At 40.7% G+C, this 22145-nt stretch overlaps 1 protein-coding gene across 49 annotated transcripts in view; it reads left to right on the forward strand.

Moving 5' to 3' along the window:
* ABI3BP (ABI family member 3 binding protein) overlaps positions 1-22145 on the forward strand; it is a 512999-nt gene that overhangs the window by 120723 nt on the left and 370131 nt on the right. For all 49 annotated transcript variants that reach the window (XM_089652925.1, XM_089652933.1, XM_089652937.1 and 46 more), the window contains exon 2: positions 10808-10987. In XM_089652925.1, the coding sequence (XP_089509051.1) occupies positions 10808-10987 (180 nt within the window). The remainder of the gene's footprint in view (positions 1-10807; positions 10988-22145) is intronic.

The following is a 22145-nucleotide window of genomic DNA, read 5'->3' on the forward strand; positions in this document are numbered from 1 at the left end:
ATGCATAACTGTTATGCATGTAGGACTTTTTGTGCACTTTCACAAAACCACCTGATGAAAAAGTCTATGCCAAAGCATACACTGCGCTGCACCCTTGGTGCAGGAAAAAGGCACCTCATCAGTGTGAAAAAGCCCTTAGACAGTTGCTACCAGAACAGATGTCACCTTGAGAGGCTTCCCCTCACTTTCTGTTCCTTGACAACTCAGAATTCTGGGGTTTTCCAAAGCTATCTGTAGCAGAGACAATGGTAACCATAACCAACCATGAGGGTGAAAGCTACAGAGAGCACTAAAACCTGACAGAGGTTCTAATCTCTACCCAATACTAAAAAAATTATTCACATACACTTTAATCAATTGCAATTGTTTTTCTTTGTACTTGTTGAACACAGCTGATATATATATATATACACACACACACACACACACACACACACACACACAGTGAATATAAAAAGTCTACTACACACCCATGTTAAAATGTCAGGTTTCTGTGATGTAAGAAAACAAGACAAAGATAAATCATTTCAGAACTTTTTCCACCTTTAATGTAATCTATAAACTGTACAACTCAGTTGAACAACAAACTGAAATCTTTTAGGTGCAGGGAAGTAAAAATAAAAAACTAAAATAATATGGTTGCATAAGTGTGCACACCCTTAAACTAATACTTTGTTGAAGCACCTTTTGTTTTTATTCCAGCACTCAGTCTTTTTGGGTATGAGTCTATCAGCATGGTACATCTTGACTTGGCAATATTTGCCCACTTTTCCTTGCTAAAACACTCCAAATCTGTCAGATTGCTAGGGCATCTCCTGTGCACAGCCTTCTTCTGACCACCCCATAGATTTTCAATCAGATTTAGGTCTGGGCTCTGGCTGGGCCATTCCAAAACGTTCTTCTGGTGAAGCCATCCCTTTGTTGATTTGGATGTATGCTTTGGGTTTCATTGTCATGCTGAAAGATGAAGTTCCTCTTCATGTTCAGCTTTCTAGCAGAAGCCTGAAGGTTTTGTGCCAATATTGACTGGTATTTGGAACTGTTCATAATTCCCACTACCTTGACTAAGGCCCCAGATCCAGCTGAAGAAAAACAGCCCAAAGCATGATGCTGCCACCACCATGCTTCACTGTGGGTTTGGTGTTCTTTTGGTGATGTGCAGTGTTGTTTTTGTGCCAAACATATCTTTTGAAATTATTAATTTAAAAAGTTCAACCTTGGTTTCATCAGACTATAACACATTTTCCAACATGCTTTTGGGAGACCTTAGATGTGTTTTTGCAAAATTTAGCTGAGCTTGGATATTTTTCTACTTAAAATCTTGCCACTATACCCCATAGTCCAGACATATGAAGAATACGGGAAATTGTTGTCACATGTATCACACAGCCAGTACTTGACAGATATTCCTGCAGCTCCTTTAATGTTGCTGTAAGCCTCTTGGCAACCTCCCAGACCAGTTTTCTTCTCGTCTTTTCACCAGTTTTGGAGAGACATACAGTTCTTGGTAATGTCACTGTTGCACCATATTTTCTCCACTTGATGATGACTGTCTTCACTGTGTTCCATGGTATATCTGATGCCTTGAAAATTATTTTGTACTCTTCTCCTTACTGATACCTTTTAACAATGAGATCCCTCTGATGCTTTGGAAGCTCTATGCAGACCATGGCTTTTGTTGTACAATGCAACTAAGAACATGTCAGGAAAGACCTTCTAGAACAGCTGAACTTTATTTGGGGTTAATCAGAGGCACTTTAAATGATGGCAGGTGTGTACTGACTCCTATTTAACATGATTTTGAATGTGATTGCTTAATTTTGAACACAGCTACATCCCCAGTTAAAAGAGGGTGTGCATACTTAGGCAGCCACAATATTTTAGTTTTTTTATTTCTACTCCCCCCCCCCCTAAAAGATTTAAGTTTGTTTTTCATTTGAGTTGTACAGTTTATAGGTCACATTAAAGGTGGAAAAAGTTCTGAAATTATTTATCTTTGTCTCTTTTTTACATCACAGAAACCTGACATTTTAACAGGGGTGTGTAGAATTTTTATATCCACTCAGTCTTTACTCTCTACCTGATTACTCATTGCTCCCTTTTTAATAAATTCCTTGTTTATGTATTTGCACATATAAAATAGAACAGGTAAGGTGTTAAATCCAGGATGAGATCATAGTCAAGGTTAGGAAAATGTCAGAAGTAACACTATATGAAGTAGATGCACATATGATTTGTGGCTCAAAGATAAAAAGTCACAATAGTAACATTTCCTAGTACAACAACAGATAGGAAAGAATAAAGTTGTATATATAAGAAAAAAATAAAAACATTTCCCAGTGCAATTTTGCTGTGTTATGAACCTCCTAAGAGGTTGTTCAGGAGGCTATATGTGAAGGCTAGAGAAATATGGGTGGGGTACATTTTTAATCTAGGGAGGGAATGAAGTGCTTAGTAATGTTGTGAAGTGGTAAACTAGGGGTGAGGGAGAAGGGAAGTACCATAGGAGACAAGCAAAAATGAGGGGGATCTTGAGGAGTGTAGATGTGGAATATGGCCCATTCATATCAGTGATTACAACAGGTTTTTTATTCATGAGAGTTTGTATTACATAGAAACATTGAAAAGTGACTGCAGAAAAAAGACCAAGTGGTCCATTAAGTCTGCCTGTTTTATTTTTTTTTCACTAGAATAAGTGAAGTCTAACCAATAGAACTATATGGTCCTAACCCTTTTTTCTTGATTTTTCAAGTTTACTTGGAGATCTTTCAGAACTTTAATTTCATTATATTTGGAAAACCACTGTTTTATTGTTGGAGGAACGCTCTGTTTCCAGAGCACTGGAATGCAGGTTTTGGCTGGTGTTATATTAATCAGTAGTGAATTTTTAATTGTAGCTTTAGGGATGGACTTAAATGTAAGCTCATTGTTCCCTTTAATGTTCACTTAACTGCTCTGTGTGTTCAGGCTGTCCCTGTTTTTCCTGCAGGCACTTCTGCTTTTAATGAATGGATTTGAGTAGTCTGCAGTCATTGTGATACACATCAGGAAGTGAAGCAAAAACCTGCCAGAGTCTGTCACTACTCCTCTTTACCTATGGTTTCTTATTTTGCCATGATATCAGACTCTTTAGCTGCAAACTCCCTCAGAGGTATTAGGACATAGGGAGAGCAAAGGGACAGCAAGAACACAAACACAAATACGGGAGTGGTAATGAAAGCAAAGAGAGATCAGGGAAAGGGTGGGGGACAGAGCAATGATTGTAGAGAACTTCACTGAGAGAGAATGGCCATAAAAGTTGTTCCATAAGGTAAACCCTTTGTTAATGTTAGGTCCCTAACAGTAATAAAGAGGAACTGCTAGCACCCAAAAGAGCCCACACATATTGGCACAATTCTTGTAGCATTTCACATTATCTTCAATACCTACCATTTATGCAGACTGTGCAACTGCCATATATACCAGATATTAGTTAGGTGCTGGAACCCTTCCTGTTGTCATCAAATACACTGAGACATTGCTCATTTTTAGTGCAGGCATTTATAACAATGCCCTAACCATACTCTTGATTTCTAATAGTCAAATCATCTGCCTGACTGGCAATGGGATAATTAAAATGCTTCTCCCAATTCATCTTCCTCCCAAACTTCATTATGCTACTTGTCTATCTAGTTATCTATATGCAGTGAAAAAAATGTGTGTGCATGGATACTATTTAAATTTGATCCACAAATTGTTCACATACAGAGACCCATTGACCCAATGTCTGCCACTGCCCCCCGCTAATAGTTTCTCTTTCCTGTCCACAAGCAAAAACAAAAATGTGTGTCAACCAGATTGTGCACATATAACCATAATGTAGTGTCTGTAGGCACCTTCAATTTCTTTTTTGTAAAATAAAAAAAAGGTTCCTTGTTGGTTTAAGGATTAACTTCCAGCTGGGCAATGAAAACAATGCAAATTTTACGACCTTGGCACTCATCAGCACACATCATTTATAGTATAGTATTTCCTTGAGATCTATCTAAAAGTGCTAAAATGAAGTGCCTGAAGGATGTAAAGTGAAATTCCAAGTCGAGAAACACCCAAAGGAGCTGCTAACCATCTTAAAATGTACCCCAGTATCAGCCAAACAGACTTGAATCAGTACTCTGGCTGTAATGTATTTGGCATGATGGAATCCTGCAGTTTCTAATTACTGTAGAGACAGAACGTTCTCTTCTATAGAGAATATGGATCATTTTGTATTGTGAACTGCTATATACATTGTTTATGATTACAGTAATAAGCCATCTGTTTGTAAAAAGATCCCACTCTTTGCTGGCTCCATATATAATGTAAAACTCTTGGGACAGATAAATGGGAGTTGCCTCAGGGTTGTCATTTCGACCCTTGTTTCACTATCAAGAGATTACCATGCCTGGAGCAAGTAAGTAATTTTTGTCAGAGTTCCCTGTCACCTTGTTGATGGGTAACTACTAGCTAGGTGTAAAGCCATAACAGACCAAAGGTTTGCAACTTAATCCCTTTTACCACCACTGTCCGTATTATGGCATGGCAGTATTAGGATGTAAATATATCCAATATATCCATGGTTCACTTACATTTTGTGCATCCAGATTTAGGCTCACTAATAGCAGTTATTTAAAAAGCTTCTATATGTCGCAAAACAGATGGTCCCCCCATCTGAAACCCTCCATGCTTGTGCCCCTGGTTCACCTGTACTCTTTGGGAAGCCCAGATATCCATGGCACAATTTAAAATGGAACGTGGAGGGGAGATTAGAAACCTTCTGTTTCTTGATTGGTTCTGTGGTGCACAAACCTGGATGTGCTCACTTTTGAGCACTTCTAGGTTCAGAGCTGTCATACACTGGCTAGTGCAGCCAAGAAAACAATAAACTGAATACAGTTTGTACTGAACTTGTTCTGTTAAGCAGCACACAAAGGAGTCATTAAGGGTCTAATAGTCCCTCAGTGTCTTCATAAATAGGCCCTATCATGGGAAAATCATATTATCATCTCCTTTTGATAGTACCAACGTGTTTAAGAAATAAAACATGACAAAATTAATAAAAAAAAATGTTTTGCACAAGTACATAAACATTGATTTTGTAACACATATTAATTATTGCTTCATATGCCCAAATTAAAGAAATAATTCTAGGCCAGTAGTTAGAATTAACTCTAAACTGATAGGTTGTGGAGGTTCTTATAGCATCACCTATGGATAATTTTGGATATCATAGTTTGTCGCCATTTTATGGGCGTATGCGATTTTAAGACATATTTAGTATCTATTCACTAAACTCAGTCTCAACTTTCATATTTTACAGGAAATGTTGCGAGTTGTTAGCATTCACTTAGACTTTGCACTTATGATTTTAATGAAAATACAGATTTGACAAACAGTAAAACAAATATTGTATGATATAAAACAATTCAACTACCAACATGTTATTTTACAGGTTCTCTGCTTTTAGAGAATGTATAATGTTTTATAGTTTTAAGTGATTTTCATGTAAAACAAAATGTGCATTTTATTAAATGGCTACAAAATAAACATTTTCTCTGGCAGGGGAAGAGTTAAAGACAAGTCAGCAATTGCAGCGCTGAAAGTTTGGCCCTTACATGCTCACTGTAATACAGGATTTTCATAAGGAACACCAGTGAACCACTGAACTCAGTAACTCTGTATTAATTTTATCACAAGCTATGAAACTGTAGAGGCGGCTCAGATCTTAAGACGCTGTTAACATCCAACAGTCAATCTATCACATCCTTGGAACATCTTTGCCTAGAAATATCTCAGTCGCTATTCCAACTATGGCATGTCTAACATTAGAAAGTGAAATTAATAGATTTTAAAACAAATAGCAGAATACCTCCTCGAGTCATTGTTGATCCTAAATGTTATGTTACTCCCTTTTCTAAGTCTGTTGAGATCTGACATTTTGGATGACTGATCTATCAGGTACCATTTACTTGTACAACACCAAATGTGATTTTTTTTTAATTAATCTAGGTATTAGGAATTTTCAAACAACATGTGTTTTACATGAGTGTTAACAAGGGGCCTGGTATGCATTTTGGATGGAGAAGAATGGTTAGAACGTGTGATTTTAAATGCTGCTCTGTGAACAGGCAGACTCTTTATTGCAGAAGAGACATGCAATGTCTCTTTTGCAGTAAAATAAACATACAATACCTGCACATGGGAGGGAGTTATTTCTTCTTGTGCCAGCCAATCAAGGCGGCTGAAGAGCGACACTCAGAAGAAGCCCGGGAGAAGATGCCATGAGGGACCTGCTCATTGGAGCAGAGGTAAATATCGTAGGCTTTAGTTCAGCTTCAAGTTGGACCTACACAGCTCAAATGTTGGCTAATTCCTTTGGAATCAGCTGAAATTCAAACTGAGGGTAATGCTGTTGGCACCACCCAGCTAGACAATCTGCACACTCCATCCAAAACTAAAGAAAACAGATTTGCCTAGAGTTGGGCTTTTACCTGTCATCCTGAACAAAAGTTGATTTGCAGTTTTAACCCCATGCTCCAGACTGGCTACTGGTTTAAGCTGATTGTAAAGGTTCTTTTTTAATAAAATAGCAAACATGTTATACTTACCTGCTCTGTGTAATGGTTTTGCACAGAGCATCCCCGATCCTCCTCTTCTGGGGTCCCACACCGGTGCTCCTGGCTTCTCCTGCCTTTTGAGTACCTCATAGCAATCCACTTGCTATGAGGGCACTTGTTCAGGCTTGATCCCAAGCCCTACTGTATGCATCTATTAATACTCACAGTGTGGTTTGGCCCCTGCCCTTGCACCCTCATCACTGGAGTTGATTGACAGCAGCAGAAGCCAATGTCACGGACTGCTCTCACTGAGTCCAGTGAGGAGGGAGAGAGAGAGAGAGAGAGCAGTGCAAAAAAGTTAGTGGCAGGTCCCTCTTTTCAGTCACCTGCTCTCATGGTGCCCATACACTAGATAAAAAATCTTTGAAAATCTGTCATTTGGACAGTTCGTTATTCATCCAGTTAAGGGGCAGAAATTGAAAATCGGTTTTGGCATTTTTGAGCAAAAAAAAAATCAAAGGAAAAGTTTGGAAAACCTCTGCTGAAAGGACGCTAAATCAAAAGGATAATGTGTTTCTCACCCGTTAAAAATCAAACTGTTGATATGTGACAAAACAAACACAAACCTGAATAATTCATGTCCATTAAATGCTTTATTGTTCAAAAATCAGTCATTACATGATGGCAATATCGATAAAGAATGAGAGTGCAGCGCTAACCCAAATAGCGATTAAACATATGATAGACCACATATGATAGTGGATCAGTAAAATGTCAGTGTAAGTTCATCAGATGTGCTGAAAGTGCATACAGTCTCCAATATGTAAAGAACCAAAAGTAGTGACTTTCAGAAATGATAATAGCCAAATAATGCACTAACCAGATAGCGCATATTAAAGCGCTTATCAGGCGGATGAGTACACATCATCAGCCCCTCTGATATATAAACGATATCACACTATTTGAGGCCTTTTTCCACGGGCTCTTTATTTCTGGGGAGCCTGTAATTCTGAAGGTCCTGGGGCTGTGCTGAGCAAAGGACACATCTGCAAGTGACATCCCTGGATCCATGACACAGCTCCTCCTGGAACGGATGACATCTAGTGGTCGCCCTATAGATGACATCCGCCTGATCCTCTAATACAGTGGCTGGACTCAGCTTCCATCCGGATAGATGACATCTAGTGGTCACCCTATAGATGACATCTCCTGGCTCCAGTGATACAGTGGCTGAGCACCAGGGGCAGGTCTTAAATGCTCCATGCGCTTTAATATGCGCTATCTGGTTAGTGCATTATTTGGCTATTATCATTTCTGAAAGTCACTACTTTTGGTTCTTTACATATTGGAGACTGTATGCACTTTCAGCACATCTGATGAACTTACACTGACATTTTACTGATCCACTATCATATGTGGTCTATCATATGTTTAATCGCTATTTGGGTTAGCGCTGCACTCTCATTCTTTACCAATTACTTTGGAGGTTCCCGAGGTGCCTTTTTGTGCAAGCAGCTACCGTACTTACACCTATACACTGCGCTCGATTTTATATATAGATTGTATATATAAGTTTATTTTATATGATGGCAATATCGTTTGCTCTAAAGACCCTGCGTTCATTTTCCAAAAATGCGTTTGAGCGATTTTTCGATTAGTGTGGGGCTAGCAATAGACTTCATGTTGCCCACCTGCTCTCCAAATATCCCCATGGCTTTTAAAATAGGAAAGTATATCAAGTTCAGTTTGTTTTAGGGCCAGTTTACACCAAAATGCTGTGCTGGATACCCTTGTTCTTTGTGCGTTTGCCGCACCACATTAAAAATGCACTGCAGTTGCGATCTTCAGCGGATGTCAATATTAAGTTAATGATACCCCAAATGCAGTGAACTAGATCACAAGGTACAGAAGTACAATGCAATCCGGTTACAGTGAGTTTTAAAAAGTAATGCATGCACTACTTTTGGTGCAATGGGGTGCGATTACACCATATAGAACTGCATGTTAACCACATAGGAATGCAGAGCGTTCCTGTGTGATTTCTAGTGTGAACACCCCTTAGACCTCATTTACATGGGGCACTTTACTACAGGCCCCATGCACAGTAGGTCTATGTTTTCCAGCACGATGATTCACGGGTGTTGCGTTCACCAATATGCCAGCGACTTATTAATTTCTATTAGGACATATGGCTGCACGGACACAGTCGCTGTGTCCTAATATGACACGATGGTGAATGTGGGTGTGGATCCCTGAACGCCACCCTATATGCGTTCAGGGACCTGCATGTCATATTAGTACACAGTGGCTGTGTCTGTGCAGCCATGTGTCCTAATAGAAATGAATGGGTCGCTGGAACATTGATGCACTCAACACCTGTGCATTTCTGTGCCAGTAAAACAACGAGCGCTAAATGAAAACATGCAGCTTTTTAGGACCATGCACATGCCACAGCAAAAATTATACCCACTGCCACATTCAACGAGCAGTACGGCCACCAAATGCGATCCATTCAAGTAAATGCTGCATGTGGCCATACCTCAACCGCAAGCCAAACACTTAGGAAGCCCATTTGGCTATCAACAAAAAGAACACTCAAGAGGCATTATTGCCTCCTGATTGCCTGGCGGCTGTCACTCTACTGCCCTCCAAAAGGCGATCCACTGCAGATCACTTTTCAAAGGTTCAGCATGGACTGTCGCAGATGTGAATGGGCCTAGTGCAGAATTTTGTATTCCTTAAACTTTCAAACTAGTCTATTAGTAATTTGTTTGGTTTGCTTTATCTGACCATATGCGTCTCAAGGTGGCGTGTTGCAGCTGCATAACCCAATATTTGGCAGCAGAGATTCCTCTACCCACACTGTCCAGGCTGAAAAGTGGAATCCAATAGGTTTTTCTTCTTTGGCCAGCGGGCTCAACAAGAGAAACCTATGCAGTAAGGCTAGCCTCAGGCTAGCAATGCACTATGCAATCTTAGTTTACAATCTCCTTTTTCATCTACCATCAACTATGAAGTATAAGAGCCTGCCTGATTTGACAGTGATTGAATGGATTGTTTCAGTTTGTCCTCATTTTACGCCAAACCTGTACAGAGATTGTACAATTAGATAGTATAGTGCTTTAGTATTCTAATTCTAAATTGTGAAGAACAGTGCTTGCTATCCAGTCACAATATACACTGCTCAAAATAATTTAAGGAAAACACATCAGATTTCAATGGGGAAAAATATCATGGTGGATATCTATACTGATATGGACTGGGGAATGTGTTAAGAACGTAAGGATGCCCCATCATTTGATGGAAAACTACATAGGATTGAATTCAAAGACGCCCCGAAAATCACAGTGAAAAAATTATGCAGCAGGCTAGTCCATTTTGCTGAAATTTCATAGCAGCAACTCAAAATGGTACTTTGTATGTTTGTATGGCCCCCACGTGCTTGTATGCATGCCTGGCAACATTGGGGCATGCTCCTAATGAGATGACGGATGGTGTCCTGGGGTATTTTCTCCCATATCTGGACCAGAACATCACTGAGCTCCTGGACAGTCTGAGGTGCAACCTGGCGATGTCGGATTCACACCAGTGGCCTGCTGGAGGTAATTTTGTAGGGCTCTGGCAGTGCTCATCCTGTTCCTCCTTGCACAAAGGAGCAGATACCGGTCCTGCTGATGGGTTAAGGACCTTCTATGGCCCTGTCCAGCTCTCCTAGAGTAACTGCCTGTCTCCTGGAATCTCCTCCATGCTCTTGAGACTGTGCTGGGAGGCACAGCAACCCTTATGGCAATGGCACGTATCGATGTGCCATCCTGGAGGAGTTGGACTGTCTGTGCAACCTCTGTAGGGTCCAGGTATCGCCTCATGCTACCAGCAGTGACACTGATCCTAGCTAAATGCAAAACTAGTGAAAAACAGTCAGAAAAGATAAGTAGGGAAAAAAAAGTCAGTGGCCCCCACCTGTAAAACCATTCTTGTTTTGGGACTCATTTCATTGTTGCCCATCTAGTGCACCTGTTGTTAATTTCATTAACACCAAAGCAGCTGATACTGATTAACAACCCCCTCTGCTACTTAACTGACCAGATCAATATCCCAGGAGTTTATTGGATGTGATGCTAAACTCTTATCAAAAAGTGTTCCTTTAATTTTTTGAGCAGTGTATGTTCTTACCATGTATTATATTAGCTCTCATCCAGCAGAGTCTTACAAACCTGTCTCTTATCTCTCTGCAGTAAAGAAACCAAACATGAAGGTGTATATCAACATCACCAGTGACACGTTAATTATGAAATTCCATCGTCCAAACCAAAGCATCAAGTTGGAGGGTTTTATTCTTGGATATGGCAGCAATTATTTCTCAAACCAGTATATTCAGTGGCCAGAAAATGGAAAGTCATTTATCACAGATGTTGGTAAGTGTTTGCCTGAGGAACGAAAAATAAATGGATTGTAGCTTCTCCAGTCTTGTATTTTAAAGCCTGCCTATTTTAAACATGCTTCAGATGGGTCACAGTTTACAGACAAATGGTGCTCTCCCTTCATTTTCTGAAACCACTATACAACAATTACAAAGCTTATCTGTCCAGTTTCTTGCAACAACCCTACAGTAACATGTGGCTTCTGTATAGCATGGGTTACTATCAAGTCAAGATTAGATACAGTAAATGCATCATATTAAAATAACAAAGAGCCTAATGTGTAATGTATACATATCCTTCTGCTTTCTATTGTAGCAAGGGTATTGCCTGTAGCTGTATGCTCTGTCATATTAATTAAATACCCATGCCTCTGTTCAAAACAGAGATTTAAGGTGGGCACACACTGTCAGTTTCTTTTCATTAAACCAGTGGGTTGAATTAAAAAAAACTGACATGTCACTGCATCAACACAAATGATCCACTTTGATGCAACTTTGAAGCAAATTAGGATGGGTGTGGCTTGGATATGACTTGTACCTCTGCAAAGTCAGACTCACTGTTGCTTGTAAAACATTCAGATGTGACTTACATGAAACGTTTGAGGGTTAACATTGAAGTCTATAGCCCTCAAGTTGCATGAACGTTGGACCAAAGTAGTGCATAAAACACTCTGAATTCACTGCAACGTTAAGTCGCACATATATGAACGGTTATCATTGGAAAACATGGGGTACGACTTGTCATGCTACTTTGATGTACAAAGTTGCATGACAAGTTGCACAAGTGTGAATGGGGTCTAAGACGAAGGACTCCAAGATGTATCCTCTAGGTAAGACTATAATAATTTAATAATAAAAAAAATAATGTTGCTTTTGACTTACAAAGAAAGTTCCAGCACAATAGACAATACCTCTATACTACTCAGCAGTGTAATTTTCCTCTTTTACTGAATTCTTATTCCTAATGCTATGGAGATGCATGTATAGAAGCTGAAGAAGGCAATGAAATGATTGTGCTCCAGCTGACACAACTCTTCTTATCTACACAAATACAACCAATCAGGTTTCAGTTTTAATCAGTTTACTGTAGTCCCAGTCTTGTCTTATAAGCCTCATTTAAATGGGTGGCCAAGGGGTCGTAAATATAGATGGTGGAGCCACAGTTGTGCCACTCCCTTGGATCAATATCATGCAGGTGCTCCAGGTACTACACATGATGCATCGGAAATTATACCCCCCTTGTGCACTGCTACCAAACCCGGCCCATGCAAGTGAATTGGTATAGCATTTACATACAAAATCACCATTCAGTTGTGCAAAAAGGGAATTCAGGAAGTGGCAGTATTGCCCTCTGAATGTCTGGTAGCTGCTGCTGTACCGCCTTATGAAAGTGATCCACTGCAGATCACTTTTCAGTGGAATGGCAAAGGCTGCTACTCATGTGAATGAGCCCTAAAGGATGAGATGAGCTGACCCAATAAAAACAGCATTTCCTTCAACAACCCTGATAACTATCCTATAAGGGACATTTCAGTCCTGACACACAAAATTACACCTGGACAGAAATCATTTGACATAACAGTAACTTATGAAGCTTAGGCCTTTTTCACACTTGCTGCTGGGGGGAAGTAAAAATAGGTGGCTGACCTAAAGCTGCAACAGCAGCCAAACAAGTACCACCACCAAATATGACCCATTCAAGTGAACGGGCCAGCTCAGGAACCACTCTGCATGTAGTGCATCTGGTTGTGGTATGGGGTGTGGGCTTTTCAGAGTTAAAATAGGTGGTGAGTCAATATATCAACTCTCAGCCATCTGCAGGGGCGGACTGGCAACTCATGGGGCCCCCGGGCAATAGGGGATCATGGGGCCCCTGTGTCCTTGCCCAAACTCAAAAAAGCTTATGAAAAAGGTGCCAGGGGCATTTCATGGGGCCCCCTACTGATTTGGACCCTTGGGCAGTGCCCGAGTTTCCAAATGGTCAGTCCGCCTCTGGCCATTTGTCAACCACCCCCCCTAAAAGTGACTCATGTAGGGCTGCCACCTCATCCCATTAAAACTGAACACATATTAATTACACAGGTTCTGTGGCTGATTAAGGTGGTAATTAAGCTCAAGCTCACTTAGTACCTTATCTGCATTACATTAGCCTCAGAACCTGTGTAATTTATATGTTTTTGGTTTTAAAGGGATTAGGTGGCAACCGTAAACTCATCGCTGATCACTTTTCGGACCAAGCCCTTAAACCTCCATTCCCAGTAGCTGAAACAACATGGTTAAGACAACAGTCAAAAGCAATCAGAATAGTTCTTTCAGAAATAAAGAATTCTAAACTAAAAAAAATATTTAAAAATATTTTACAAACTTGAACAGGAGCAAAAAAGAAAATTGTTTCCTGTAGAGATTTGTCAACTCTATTTTAACATGGGGGCATTACACTAGTCTATTTCATGAACATATTGTATGTCATTATTATGTAATGGGATTTTCATTTCCATCTTAGTAGCAGCAAATCATTTTCCTTGTTATAGATGTTGCCAAAGCTTTGACACGTTCTATAAAGCTTGGTCTTGGCCAGGTTGATTTTCAGCAGCTGCTAGTAGAAATGTTAATGAATACATGTTTCTTTTGGAAAGATAGAAGGTTATAGTCACTTGTGGGTATTCTGTTTCAATGTGACCATTGTATATGTTCTACTGTTAATTCTATATGAGAAAGGAATGTTTTAAAGGGGAAATAATTGTTTTCATCATTCTTCCTAAGTTTTCCATTGGGCAGTCCAACATAAAAGCTTCTTTAGGCAGTGTAAACTTTCAGACTAGCATACTGCATTGCATGTTGTGTGCTTTGACATGACAGGGGCAGTGCAATGCCAAATGCTTTAATTACAAAGCCATTAAACAACTGGCCCTTCCATACCTTTTTCATTAGACAGGTCTTGTTTTCTTACTAGCCTGGACACATCTTGACCTGCATTTTTCAAAGCCGTTATCTGTCTTTTTTACCTTGTGTACTTGTACTGGTAAAAAAGGTCAGTGACTAAAGAAAATTTAGTAAAACACAGCTGTGAAAACTAAAACATAAATGTAGGTATTCATTTTCAATGCAAAAATGTGTAAGGCTAATTGAAGGGAAGCCTACAAATATCTGTAAATGACTGGGTTTGGTGAAGACGTAATTGCCTGAGGTCACTTACAGTAATTTAAGTGAGGAATAATCTGATCAGAATTGCCTACAGATATATCCATTGAACGTAATGTGCTGCCTGTTTAGATTGACCCACTGACCTCACTCCAAACTCCTAGGGCTGCAATTCAGACAGATCACTTTTTATTGTATCAGTAAACACTTAAGGGGCATATTTATCATATTTATCATGTTTTAAAGGTAAAAAGCCATTTATCTTTGTCAGACTTTGACAAAATTTCACTTTAGTTTGGTCGTTTTTGGGGTAATTTATCACAGAGCGAAGTATAAGCCATCAAAATAAAGTGAGATTAAGGTAAGCAAAAAAAATAACTATTGTTATGGCAGCAGCATTCCCATCCATTGGCAGCTAAGTTTTTCAATTAAAACACGGGGGGATATATACTAAAATTGTAGAGTGCAAAATCTGCACAGAAACCAATCAGCTTCCAGGTTTTATTGCCAAAGCTTAACCCCACAGCGCCGGTGCCTCCTGGCACTTTATGGTGTTTGTGATGCCAGGGGCAGGACGGGGTTTGTGGTCATGTGACCACCATGATTGGCTGTCACGGCGGTCACATGATTTGAAAGCTCCCAACCACAAGTAGTGATCAGGACCTTTCTGTGAGATGCCAATACGTTTTGTTTACATTGGGTACGCAAATATGCAGACTCTCGGTGCCAAGCCTCAGCCACCAAGAGGCCACATATTTGCGTATGCTTGGCGCCAAGGAGTTAATTGAACAAGCTAAAGTTAGAAGCTGATTGGATACCATGCCCAGCTGCACCAGACTCTGAATGCTCCAGTTTTAGTAAATCTACCCAACTGTTTCTGGAATTTATAAAGTATGTCATAGATACTCCTTAGAAATGTGTCTCCTGTCCATGAAACAAATGGCACAACTTTACATGTGCACCAAAATTTACTTCAACATAGAAGAGGTTTCATTTACCTCCACTTTTCTTTTTTCTGATAAGATAATATTTGTTATTGAAATTGTTGCAGCCATAGCCCCAAAATGTAAATGTTTCGCACATAAGAACTAGCTGAATTAGTTGTATGCATTGGAAATAGCAAAAAGATTGTGACACAGCTTTTATGAATTTGGTTCAGGGCGTTCTTACACAGCCAAAACACCTTTGGAAAAGTGTTTGAAAATGCTTTATTGAATTTACCCAGGTGTGATCTTAGAAAATATGTATTTGCTCCTTTTTAAGCTGAACTGATGAAAAGTTAACTTGGGCCTCTTTATCAATTTAACCTAAGCCCTTTCATTAACTATATACTGTCTCAGAAGACTATTTAAATTGGTTTTATTATTTATATTGTCCTGTAAAATATTAAACTTGGTTTCTCAAGTGAATGTCTTGTTAATGGATGTAGAACAAATGCCCCACTTACCTATCCTCCTTCTGTGATCAGTTACTAATAAAAAGTAATGCTAATAAAGTTAATGTCCCCCACCACTACCACCAACATCACTTCACCTGCCTCTAGCTAATTACTTTGTCACAGTTTTGGGGGTAATCTACCAAAGAGGCAAGTATAAGCCATCAGACCAGTGTGCTTTAGGGCTTGTTCACACTTGGCTGTTTTACCAACGCTTGCTAATCGCCCCTATAGTGTTTGGCAAGCATTGATCCGGCGTTTGTGGAGCGGTTTTTAACGCTCGGCAAACGCTCCACAAACGCCGCATGGGTGATTTAGCGGTGGTTGCTAGGCGTTTGCCGAGCGTTAAAAATGCCCCACAAATGCCTATAATGCAGTTTGAATGGTGTTACCGCTCCGCAAACACCCAGCAACCACGTCGCAACCGCACCGCAAACGCCGGCCGGGCGTTTGCGGAGCGGCACCATAGACAAGAATAGGAGGCTTCAACGCCTCCTGACTCGACCAGAGGTGTCCGTTTTTTCGTGACGCGACGCAAACGCTCCCGTTAGAACAGCACCATGTGCTGTAATGTGCAGAATCGGCAGAGGCGTTTGGGAAGCGGTAAAAACGCTTCCCAAACGCCTCTCTGCCGCCTGCACACAACGCTAGTGTGAACGTAGCCTTAAAGTTTCATTTCTTGGTACCAATCCCACAATTTTCATGATATAATCTACAAAAATACTAGTGATAGAAGTGTCTGCTTTGTATTGCTGGGGAGAAAGTATCTTACATTGCTCAAGAGATGCATTACTTGCTAACACCTGGAGTATAACAATATAGCTGAATAATGGACTGGGAGACAGTGGAAAAGTATGCCAATTATTTTCATTCAGAATCGTGTACTTGAGTTTTGATTTATAAGCTTGAAGGATGAGAATTCCAGCTGGCTGGCTTTCCTTAGTCACCTGCAAACTATTAAATGACTGATGATGATCTAAGCAAAAGGCAAGTGAAATGGGAAAGACTAAATTGCATGAGAAAAGAAATGTAAAGAGTGTTAATTAAAATCAACACTGTACCTAAATATCATTTTATTCTTCCTTTAAGCTTACAAAAATCTCAGGGAAATGTTATCCCCCTCTCACTCCCTCTTACCCATTTTCCAGCTTTAAAAAATTATCTTCTAAAAGTCTTTTTTTCACATAACTCTGTGATTTGTGTACCTCGCCATTATTGCTTCTGAGAATGAAGACTGGTGGCGACTGTGACAGTGACGTCATTGCGCTTTGCTGTTTTCTGGTTCAGGATTTCCAGTATAAATCTAAGATCAAGAATACTGGGACAGGACCACAAACTAGCAGAAGGAGAGTTTAAAACTTTGCTTGCTTGAATTTAAGCATGACATAACATAAAAATTGCTAGAGTACTTAGTCTTTTTCTGCCATTGCTCTTCTGTGTTTCTATGTTTCTGGAGCCTGAAAGAATTCTGCCACTGGACATCAAAAAGGAAGTGTCTCCATCACCTAGGCAGTGATGTGGACACCCAAAGAAAGGTTCTCCTCATCTGCAGTGAAGAAGATAGAAGACTCAAGTCCCAGTGCATCATGTGAATATAGGTAAATAAAAGGGTCTTTTAGCTGAAAGGAGAAGTAGGACCAAAGCTCTTCTGTCCCTACTTCACCTACAGATCACATCAGTGTACTTTGTTCTGCACTTCTGTGACCCATTTTCAGCCTAAACAGGCTAAAGTCTTCTGACAGCTGACTTCACAGAGTCATTACAGGCTCTGGAGAGATCCTTACATTAAAGTCGGAATCCACCCAGATGCCTGACTGACAGCTGGCTCAGTCTTTCTCTGAGCCGCTGAGATTCTGAGCCAGTCTCTCCTTCCACCTGCTTAGCCTGGCACTCCAGTGAGCCTTGGAGTGGCAGAGCAGAGAGCCAATGACTGACAGTCCCCAGCTCTCTGCTCACTGAAGACTGAACTAAGTGATCAGCGATCTTTCATCTCTCACTTCTTGGTCTTAAAACCAACGGGAAACAGATGCAGCATTAGACCAATGCTGCACCCATCTAGGTAAGTATGATTGTTTGTATTTTTTCAAATCCCAAATTTCTCTTTTCATTTTTTTTAAGTAACAAAGTGATTGGTTAATCAGGGTAGGGGGTTAGGGAGCAGGGTAGGGGTGGGAGCAGTAATTACCAGCTTTAAAGTGTAACTGCAATTTTAGAAAAGTTTTACTTGTTTTTACTATCTCCCCAACCCAGTCCTGTCAGTCTTATATTCACCTGTCCCCTATTCATTAAGGTCTTGGCTGTGTGGCCTCGTGTGGTGGAGAATAAACTCTCCTTAGGGCTGAATGAAGAGAGAGGCACACATGTGCAAGGTTGGCAGAAATGATTAAGATAACCAGCTGTGCAGTATAGATAAGGCTGCATTTCCAAGATCACATTTAAGACGGCCATACACGGGTCGAATTCCAAAAGAATTTTCTTTCAAAAATCTTTTCGAAGAATTTTCATTCCAATTTTGCACCATTAGTGGGTCACAGAAATGGCCGATTTTCGTGTGACCATCGAATTTGAGTGATCGGGAATGTTGGAAATTTTTTGAAAAATGAATGAATTTCAAATCAATGATGGGAGAATTGTGCAAGAAATATAAAACTGTGACCTGAAAAGAAAAGAAAATTCTTGGCCACGAAAAATGTTTTCTGTAGCAACATGAGGAGAAATTGAAGGCTTGGTTGGTTCAATTTCGAAATCAATGGTGGCACCATCGGATTACAAAATGCACAAAATTTCCAATTTTCTCAAGAAAATTAGTTCAGAATTCAACCCATGTATGGCCTGCATGAATCAGGGGCAGGTAAGTATAACATCTGACACTGAGCTCTGGCTCAGGGGGAAGGTGTTGGTAAGATAAGTGCAAGTGTACTTGTATTTTATGCATTAAAGTGTTACTACACCCAGGACCCTGCTTTCACTATATCTGGTCTCCCACAGTACACACAACATGGAAGTGCAATTATTTTAGTAAATATAAACTGAATATAAATTGAATAAGGAGAAGAGCAGAGAAGTCAGGATCAAACAACCTTTTTATACCATGCACAGGATTAACCCTTTAGGTTCCACAGTGAGTATAGCAAGCATGCAGAAAGCATGTTTTACTGCATATACAGACTGATTTTACTGTTGTGGGTTAGTAACATAGTTACATAGTTAGTCTGGCTGAAAAAAGACAAAAGTCTATCCATCCATACAAAAAAAGTTATAATCCTACACCCACAGATTGATCCAGAGGAAGGCAAAAAACCCAGCAAAGCATGATGGTGAAGGAAGGATGGTGGTTCACTTTAATGTTCACCTGTATTGTGATACTGCTCCAGGAGGTCAATAAATCTTGGCAATCCTCAGAGAAATTGGAGAAAACAAACAAATACAGTGGGTCACAAAAGAGGAGAGTGATAGACAGGAAGGGGTAGGAAGGACTTGAGAGTTGCCCAGTGGGGATAGAAGGAATCCAACTCCATCTCTTTTCCATCCACTGAGTCTGGGTGAGTGATTCCAGTGGAGGCCACATGGGAGGGGGTAGCAGGAGAAACTGAGTCCGAATCTTGAAGCCAGGTTTCAGTAAGGGAAATTATGTAAAAGGAATGAGCGATAAAGCGGTCATGCACAGATGTGAGCTTGTTACAGACAGAGGGCATTCCACAGGGCACATGAGATTGGGGGAGGGGGCTGGTTTTTGGATGCAGAGGGATAAAAATTAAACTGTTGCAGCACTTGCCAGAGGAGGAAGGGTGCTGGTTATGGAGGTTGCAGTTAGAAAATGGAGGGCCAGGATTGGGGGAAATGTCCCCAGAGATTAGGAAAAGAAAGAGGGTGAGTAAAGTAAGATGGGAGCAGGATGTGTATGAGCGCACCTACCTCACTGTCCTAGTATTTAGATAAGCATGTGGGTTCAGTATTTGCAGGAGGTGATGGGTGTAGTAATAGGGAGAGGGTAGGAGTTAGGGTGATACATATAAGCTGTAGGGTAGAGAGAAGGGGTACAGTAAGGACAATTTGAGGACAGAGAACACTAGTTGAGCAGGAAGAATAGAGGGATCATAGAGGGAAGAGAGAGTGGGAATCAGACTTCATAAGAAATGATTTACAAAATGTTGGTTTTCTTAGTCTTTCAGAGTGAAAAAGTTCTTGTTGTATCTTCATACTGCTTTAGTTATCCTGCCTTAGTTAAACTGCTGTGTTAAAAGTGCTATAAAACTTGTTCACACAAAAAACATGCAGTGTGCAGCTGACCCCTGTCTAGGACTTCCCCATAAGCTGAACTAAATTTCTAGGAAGTTGGGAGAGGGAAGCATTTGCCAATTGATCAATTAGGAACTGATAGTAGACACTTGAATGGAAGGGGAGATTGTCAAAAAACCAGACCAGCCACAGACACAGGCCAAAGTCCTAGGCTGTGCACTTTGAAAGTGCAGTTGCACTCATTTTCCCCAGAGCTTAGTGAATTTGGAATAGCTCTGCTGATTTCCATCAATCAATTATGTGTAAGCAAAAATTATGTTTTTTTTTCCTTGCACCTGGTTGGGTATTGTTTACAAAGTGAAGCTTCACCACATTCACAAAGCTCTGGGGGAAAAGGGTGCAACTGCACTTGCAAGGTACACAGTCTATTTTCCTTTAGTAAATCAACCCCATAGTGATATATATTATTTTGTATATAAATCAATGTCATGTGCATAGACTGACAAGCTTGAGAAAGAGGGACCCACTCTGAATAGCATCACCATGGTTATATCTGTACACTCTCTGTAAGAGAAGAAATGGGTGTTTGCATGTATAACCGGGTCCCAGCTCTTGTAAGTGGGGAGCCCCAGCATGCCCTTTCTGACAAGTTTGGATGTGCACCATTGTGCCTGGAGGTAGAGAAGGGACACTGAATCAATATCCCACTACACCTCTGGCACCGGGGATAGGTATTCTCCCCCTGGTGAGGCTGTGTGCAAAGCAAACTATTGGTAGGGCGCATGTGTGCAATTGTAAATTTGCTTTTATTTAAATAAAGTGATTCTAATGCCATAGATCAATGTGCTTCTATTCTCCTTTTTGTCTTTAAAGCCATAGTAAACTCTGACCTTCAAGTGCTGCTTTCTAATAAATCCAGTGTAATAAAGCATTCCAACTAATTCTGCCTCAATATTGACCCACTTCAGATGTTTCTCATTTTTTTTCAGCTGTTTTCAGCTGCTTTTAAATCCTTGCTTCCGGGTAGAAGCTGGCGCTATGTTAAGTAAAGTCTTCCGAGTCTGCTGTGCACTATGCTTCTGCCCTTTCTGTGTTTCCTTGCTGTAATCTTGCACATGCACAGTCCGCTATGTGATGCAGCTGATATCTGCTCCTGTGTGCCATGCTATGCTTATTTTTACACCCCCATTGATGTCGCAAGTCACATGGGGTTTACCATGAACTTCTGAGTCAGACTGTGATCTCACAGGATCTTGGTGCAGCACCACAGAGAGGAGTCATGAAAGGACTGACAGTACAATGAGCGTGCTGTAAATCAGGCAAATTATGGGCATGCTCCAGTGACTTTGTGAGATGGGGAAACAGCTCTCATTGTTTGAACACTGTTTGTGCCCAGTAAATTATGGTGTGGAGTAAATTGATGTTTTGACTGACATTCTGCAGTTTAGCCACAAGATGTCACTGTTTTTCTAACACAGCCTCAGACTGCATAGATATTTGTATATTCATGAAGAGGTGGGGTTTTCACACAGAGTTGGGGTTTTTAGTGAACAGGAAGAGGAGACTGCGGCCATGTTTTGGACGATGCTGAATGCAGGAGCCATGTTTTGGACGATGCTGAATGCAGGGGCCATGTGAGCTGAGAGTCCGATGACATCCAGGTGTAAAAGCATCCCTCACTAACCAGAGATTGCTGCCAGGAAGGCTGGTGAGAAGCAACATTTGTTCTGTTCAGAGTCACCAGCGGATGCAAAGCAGACCCGGGTCGGTAAGATCATGCACGCACCTCATTTCAGTGTTGGTGCCCAGAGACTGAGTTCAGGCCGATAGTTAGTTAGGGTCTCTGTTTGTGCCAGGCCGCAAGTGTTGTTACTGATTATTGGAAGGACTCCACCACTTAAAGTGACATTTCACATTGGAGAGCTGATAAAATCCTATAAACTCAAGCCAGACTGGCGTTTTGCTCAGAAGGAATACTCAGGCATGTGCTACATGACCAGTTATGGGAGGGGGAATACTGTAGATTTGTGTAAGATTGTAAGCTGTCGTGCTGCATCGCAGGCTAGCCCATACCATACACCCATACACTGATTCCTGCTCTTTTAGGGTAATAACGGGTGTCAGGAATGGACTTGCCAATAGTGGTGGGACTCACCTGTCTTGTGGGCTGCAGTGCCAGGGCTGGCCAGCGGGTGCTCTCAACAACCAGAGGTTCACTTTGGCAATTAGCCATCACCTGGGGCTGATTGCAGGTGTATTTAAGGGATGGCCAGACCTGCAGTCTGTGCCTTGGTGTGTGTTTTTCCATGGACCCCTGTACCTTGTAACCTGCATTCCT

Source organism: Staurois parvus, unplaced genomic scaffold (genome assembly GCF_062004578.1).
Source record: "Staurois parvus isolate SC_StPar_1 unplaced genomic scaffold, SC_StPar_1.0 ptg000696l, whole genome shotgun sequence".
In the NCBI taxonomy this organism is placed as follows: domain Eukaryota; kingdom Metazoa; phylum Chordata; class Amphibia; order Anura; family Ranidae; genus Staurois; species Staurois parvus.